This window comes from Sinocyclocheilus rhinocerous, unplaced genomic scaffold (genome assembly GCF_001515625.1).
Source record: "Sinocyclocheilus rhinocerous isolate Xijiao unplaced genomic scaffold, SAMN03320098_v1.1 scaffold2290, whole genome shotgun sequence".
In the NCBI taxonomy this organism is placed as follows: Eukaryota; Metazoa; Chordata; class Actinopteri; order Cypriniformes; family Cyprinidae; genus Sinocyclocheilus; species Sinocyclocheilus rhinocerous.
Window position 1 is genome coordinate 68,135 of NW_015659950.1, and position 7,192 is coordinate 75,326.

Sequence of the window (7,192 nt, forward strand, 5' to 3'; positions counted from 1 at the left end):
AATAATTACTTTTATTTAGCAAGGATGCATTAAATTGATCAAAAGTGACAGTAAAGTCATTTATAGTGTTACAAAATATTTTTCTTTCAAATAAATGCTGTTCTTTTGAACTTTACACTGCCGTTAAAAAGTTTGGGATCAGTAAGATTTAAAAAAAATTTTTTTTTTTATGGAGTATCTTATGCTCATTAAGGCTGTATTTATTTGATCAAAAATACGAAGAAAAAAACAGTAATATTGTGAAATATTATTGTAATTTCTAATATTGGCTTCCTATTTTAATATGTCCAGAAATTTCTTCGGACAAGAATTTCTGTCAAACCTTAGACTGCATAATTGAGATCTGTTGTGATTAATGACTTCATGAGTTTTGGTCTGTTCCTCAAACAAAGCCATTGAACACATTGAATGTAACATATTGATAGACCTTATTTTTTTCCTTTGTCATTTTAGAGCATTTTAAATCACCATCCAGCACCACTTTCATTATAAGCTAAAGAACATCTTGGATATTCTGCATAAGATCTCCTTTTGTGTTTCTTGGAAGAAAGAAAATAATACAGGTTTGAAATGACATGAGAGGGAGTACATTTCCATTTTTGGGTGAACTAATGCTACATACCCATGAGGAGTGCTCCTTCATCTGGTGCTGGTTGCTATGGGGACCACTGGCATGACCACGCCAGAAGCAGCTCTGACAAAGCTGGTAGCCATGGCACTGCTGGCAGCGGTAGCGGAAACCCATCATGCTCTCACTCTGGCAATAAGAACATTCCACTGGATGGAAGACTGCGGGACAGCAGCACAAAGGCTCTCAGACAGTCACAAACCGCGTTTTAACTGAGCCATATTTTGTGAGCGAGGTGTCCAGACGCAGTGGGTGATGGGAAATAAGATAAAAAAGCCACGTACCATTCTCTACATTAGCGAGTCGGTGCATGAGAGGTAGCCATACGAGGCACTGCGGGGGTGGATCTGCCATCAACACATCCAAAAACGTATTCAGCAAGATCTTCTTCTGGCAAAGCACAGATAAGACAGTCTTAGTGAAAGCCTCTAAGACTCCCAGACAGGTTGAATGAGATCCTGATCGTTTTAAAGGGACTCTTGCTGCTATTTGAAGCAGATTAGTGTACTCACCTGCTGAGGAAAGCATGTCCTCACAGAGTGCTCGGTGTAGCCAAATGACGGCCCCTCGAACACCGCCGTGGGGAGCTTCAACACTTCCCTCAGGAACTGGTCAAATTTGGCAAAGACCATCACCCCATTTGAGTCTGATATCTGGGAAAATATATCTGAAAGAGAGATGAGTTATGTTATCCCTAGTAAAAAAGTAATATATTAAAAACACATTTATTTCATACTAAGTATAGTTCAAATCTGTTAACATATTTTGACATATCACTTGAGACTTAATGATATAAAAATTATAATTAAACTTGTGCACAATGCATATTTCTTAATATTATGCCTGAAATGTGTATTAATATCACTATTAATAAGGATTGTATGATCTCTGTACAATATCGGTCTTCAAACGCAAGACATTTAAAGTGTACCTGAAGTATACTTGCAATAGTTCCACTTTAGCACAATCAAATATACTTCAGCATATCTTTAGATGGACTTCAGCACTACTTCCGCACAATTAAAGTTTATTAAGTAAGACCTTAAATATACCAGTTTAGTTTACCAAAAGTACAATTGCAGGGTATTTTCATTAAGTATGTATGTATTTTTATTAAGTATGTACCGGTAAATTTATTTTTAGTATACTTAGCATGAAATAAATGTATTTCGAATACATTTTAGTATATTTATTTTTCAATTGGGTTGTCATGGATAAATATTTAAGAACAAACTATTCAGAACGAATGCTTAATTTACATATTATCTATAATGCATAAGGAAGTCTAATAATTATCATTAATCATCACCAATAAGAATGATAAATTTATGCTCGTTGTTGTGGAGCTATAAAAGAAATTACAAATTTGCATCCCTAAAATTTACAAGTTGTAACTATAAAAAAAAAATAATAATAAAAAATAAAATCCATGAAATGGAAAACATATCTGGGTAAAATACATTATTATTTCACAAAAAAATTCCAAGCTAATGTGATGAATTGACTTTTGATTGGTGTATTTTCATCAAACGATGCAAAAGTATTCTGACCAGAACTGTCTATACAGCTAAAAGACACTTGTGGGATGAAAACACATTACTAGTATTATTATTATTACTATTATTATTATTAAATCTGAGATGCCTTTTAATAACTTTAAATGAGTATCCAGAAAACATTTTATATGTAATTTTGAGTATAGTACACATTATGTACAGAAGAGGGAGCCAAACCCTCAGTGAAACTTTTTGGCATAACAGCCCTTTTTGTATGTTACTTTAAAATAAAAGCATGTGTATATAAAATAGACTTAAATACACTTATTTCATATTATAAAACTTTGTATGAGCTTACAGTCTTTAAAATTGAGTAATACTGACAGTTTAGCAGAGAGAAATGTAACTATTTAGCAAAAAGAAGACAGCAAAATGACTACTTCCATAGATTCAATGCTAATCAACAACAATTAAGCCTTATACATCATATGAACTCCACTTTATGACAGAAAATATCTATTGTGTCTTTGTAAAATAACTGCTGAATAGCTGTATTATAGGCATGATACTTACAACGTAATTTGTCCAGTATTTTACCGCCACACATCGTAGCTAGCATTGCCTTCATAGCAAACACTGTGAGCTTCCCATGGCCTTCACTGAAACACAAACAACACATTATCAGAAGACGTGTCATAGCAATCCTAAGCCATAAAATTCTGTAAATTACATGTTTGGACTACACCAAATTTCGTACTCTTATAGACAATCTTTTGGAAATGTATGTGTAAACAGAATATGTACATAATGTTGATATTGTTACAAGGCCCACAACCTGAAAGCCAAAACTTATTATTATTATTCCCTGGTTTTTATGGGTTTTAATTTGAAAGTAAGTAGATATTACATTAACTATGTTTTTTCTGTACCTGATTTTGTTTTACAGTATATATGGTAAATTATTCAGTTGCTAGCTACATTTTGCAACAGGCAAAAGTGTAGAATGACAAAAAACTACATCACCTTTTTATTCACATTGTGCATATGAAGCTAAAATGTCCTCTAGCTAATTTTTAGTGTTGAAAAGTCTGATTCATTTTAGTGAATTGGTTCGTTTGAACAATTCATGTAAATGAACCAGTTCAAAATTGACTCACCAATTCATTTCATTCATTCAGTCCCTGTGCACCATCTTCTTTGTGTGTGTGTGTGTGTGCGCAGGGCCGTTTCTAGCCAATTTGACGTCCTAGGCGAAATCCCTATTGCCCCCTTTTGCTTGTCACATTCAAATTGGTTGTCATAGTAACGACACTAATTTGTGGAGATTCAGTGCATTGAGTTCCACAAATCTGAATGCATTATTTGTAAATTGACTGTTAAGATAAACATTTTGCACAATTTAGTATCTGTAATATCATTGTGTTGCCACTAGATGCCTGTATAGCCCTATGTAACAATCCCTAGTGGCTAAGACATTGCACATAATTTACACATAAATCACACATAAATTAATTTTATTACATTTTGATTTGGATACTATATACTATACTACTACATATTGTTTAGATATTATCAATGGCTACTTTTTTGTCTTTATCTGTTTTTTGTTCAATTTTTTTGTTGTTGTTTCTTGAAACATTGATTTAAAGTGTCAGTTATTGCATTATTATTTCAGTCAAACCCTTTGTTACCCCAAACTACATATAAAAGCTTTATCAGTGGCATAAAAGTAACCAATGCAGCTACTTAATCATTTGCTACTCGTTAACGCGTTAACGTCCCCTTTAAATAACGTGACGCTCTGTCCTCTATGACGCTGCTCCCATTAAGCGCTGTTGGAAGTGAATGAATTGATTCAGCATTTCGACACCTCTGTAAGGATGCATTTAACTCGACAAAGTGGTCTAATAAAGGATGTATTGATCTCGTGAATTAGCTAATTTTACTATACAAATATTTTTTAATTGGATGTTAAAGTTTATATGGGAATATTACATGACACGCTGATCCTTTAACAATGCATTGGCGCAAAAAACGCACACCTTTTGGACAAATGTGCCACAAATACTGCCTAAACAAAATACAGATTTTGTGCACTTTATTTGCTGTACCAATATTTTAAATTGGCCTTTGAATTTAGCTTTATTGCATGGCAAAAAAAAAGTGTTACCTTGCCAAAGCGCTGACAGAGCCCACTGATCTAATGCCATTGTTGAGCGCTCCAAATGCAAACTTTGCATGCAACAGTCAGGCAGCAATTGACAGCACTCTGATCTAGTGGCATACAGGCATCGTCAGATTGACAGTACTCTAGCCCAATAATGTTGGGGGATCCAGTGGGGGCAGTCATATTTCAGGGTGACCGTGCCACTCTTTATCACAACCCTGCTAAAAGTGCCAGTACGTGCGCTCATTGGCGCCCCTTCAGCTGGTGGCGCCCTAGGCGACCGCCTAGCTCGCCTATGCCTAGAAACGGCCCTGCTTCTAAGTTTGTCAGGTCTTCAGCAAATTTTGCATGTCAGCTTTAGACTATGATGCAGAGTTTAAACTTTAATAATCACACATTTTCAAATGTAGCTTGATGTTAATTGTACCTCTATTATATATATTTTAAAATGTGTTCTTGTAAGCATTAGGCTATAGATGGTTTGTGTTTCTGGTGTAGAACCAAACTTTATTTATCTTAGGCCTAATTTAATGCTGTAGCCTAGCCTATATTGAGAAGCGGACGATGTTAAATCCATATACGAGATAGGCCTACATATGTGAGGAAAATATGCGAAGTGCCTACGCCTACAGAGGTAAACCGTGTCTAGGCTCTGGCCCGGTCAAATCATTCACTGCTGATGACGGCATGGTTTAATATTTGGTTGAGCAACTGGCAGAAAAGGGCGTTTCGATTTTATTCGAACTGGTTATGTGTTTTCAACCGAGCCGAATTCTTGCTTTATTTTTGATTTTGAAAAAAGAAAAAGAAAATAAAAACGGTTGTTTTCTTATTTTTTACACGATACCCCACTCCTCATTTAAATAATTGATTAGACCGTTTCCTCACCTTGATGTGTTGAACTGTTTTCTCAAATTCCCCTTTAATGTTCTCTTTGTGTTTAAGTTTCGCTTGTAAGGATTTTAGTGCTGTATTTAGCTTCTCCTAGAATTCAACAAAATGAAAATACAAAACGGATCAGCTGCTGAGAAAATACATTAATATGATAACACCGTATATGTTATATAAAGCTAAGCCAACTTAAATAGAGACATTTTAATTTATCTTACCTTATATGATGAAACAGATTCACTGATTGGTCTGAATTTGTGGTTGTCGTGTGTTTGCGAATCTCTACACACTAAACACACAGGCTGTTCGTCACGACCTCCCCTTTAAAGACTGTGTCTCCTCGTTCTTCCACAGTAGCGGAATCATGACAGAATACCGGACCAAGAAAGTAAGCGGCGCCCCTTCTCCCCGTGTTTGTTTTTTGTTTTAGAAAGGTTTTTGTTTCCCGTTTGTTTCTCCCTGTTGTCAAGCCCGCCAGCCGCGGCGCCCACAAGCCCGCCGGCCGCTCCTGAGACAAGTTTGCCGGCCGCTCTGCTGTCAAGCCCGCCGGCCGTGGCTCCCACAAGTCCGCCAGCTGCTCCGAAGACAAGCCCGACGGCTGCGCCGTTGTCAAGCCCGCTGAACGCTCCTGAGTCAAGTTTGCCAGCCGCTCCAAAGTCAAGCCCGCCGGCCGCGGCTCCCACAAGCCCGCCGGCCGCTCCTGAGTCAAGTTTGCCGGCCGCTCTGCTGTCAAGCCCGCCGGCCGCCTCCTAAGTTTGCTCCAGTGTTGGCTCCAGCCCCAGAGCTCGCTCCTGTGTGGGCTCCGGTTCCCGAGTTTAGCCCACGGAGGGCTCCTGTTCCCGAGTTCAGCCCAGAGAGTGTCCCAGTCCCCGAGTTTAGCCCAGTGAGGGCTCCAGTCCCCGAGTTTAATCTCTACACACTAAACACACAGGCTGTTCGTCCTCCAGACAGAAGAGTTTGAGTTTCTCACCGTGTAAACTGCAGATTTCCTCAGATGTTGAAGGGCTCTCATTTATCTCCTTCAGAAACGACTCACACAAGTTTTTTAACACAAGATTTGTTGGAGGATCATCCCTTGAGGATCTTCTCCTGCAGACAGGACACTCCGGAGTTTCCTTGGTTCTCCAAAACTGTTGAAGACACTCTTTACAGAAACTGTGACTACATGATAAAACAACAGGATCCTTAAGTTTAGCCCAGTGAGGGCTCCAGTCTCCGAATCCAGTCCAGAGCGCACTCCTATGCCTGCACCTCCAGAGTGCCCTCATGACCCCGTTCCTGCCAAGATGCCCGTAATTCGCCCCAAGTATTTTTGGGGGGAGGGTTATAGGGCTCCAGCCTTAGGGGCGTGGGCTGGGGCCACGGCCTTGGAGGCTGCTCTGCCATGGCCTGCTGAACTGTCTGCTCCGCTATGGCCTCCTGAGTTCCCTACTCTGCCATGGCCTCCTGAACTGTCTGAGGACGCGCCTTCCGGGAGGGGGAGTAATGTCAGACTGTGTTCCCGTGTCTTGTGTTTTGTTCCCCTCGTGCTCCATGTCCTGGTTTTCCCTCGTGTTTCCTTATGCCCATTGCCCATATTTGGTTCTTCCTGTTCCTGTCCTTATTGTGTTGATTTGATTCCAGCTGTGTCCTGTTCATCTCCTCGTTATGTTCTGATTATTTAAGCCCACTTTCCATTTCCCGCGTCTGGTATTATTCTTAAGTTCTTCTACAAATGGTGAATCCATCTTTACTGTTTGACAATCCATCTTTTCTTCAACAATCTAAACTTTACTTTCACTTTCGGAATGATGCATTTAAAAATGAATGACCACGAGACACGAGAGAAGTCAGAAAAAGTTTAGAAAAAGACTTCTCAAAAATCCTTTTTGAAAGGGTTTCACTTCCTTCTCAACTAATCCCTGATACTTTTTTGCTTTAGTCAAGACAATAGGGTCTGTATGGCAGAAAAGAGTAAAAATAAGGGTGGAGTTCTGCAGGTCAGAAACATCAGGATTTATTCAGGTTAAT

The 7,192-nt window shown here is 38.8% G+C and overlaps 1 protein-coding gene across 1 annotated transcript in view; it reads right to left on the reverse strand.

Moving 5' to 3' along the window:
* LOC107724661 (nuclear factor 7, brain-like) overlaps positions 1–6,568 on the reverse strand; it is a 15,509-nt gene extending 8,941 nt beyond the window's left edge. The window contains exons 1-3 of the mRNA XM_016533669.1: positions 6,428–6,568; positions 5,401–5,484; positions 5,180–5,275 (exon numbers count right to left, since the gene is read on the reverse strand). Of these exons, the coding sequence (XP_016389155.1) occupies positions 5,180–5,275; positions 5,401–5,484; positions 6,428–6,568 (321 nt within the window). The remainder of the gene's footprint in view (positions 1–5,179; positions 5,276–5,400; positions 5,485–6,427) is intronic.
* Positions 6,569–7,192: the final 624 nt, after the last annotated feature.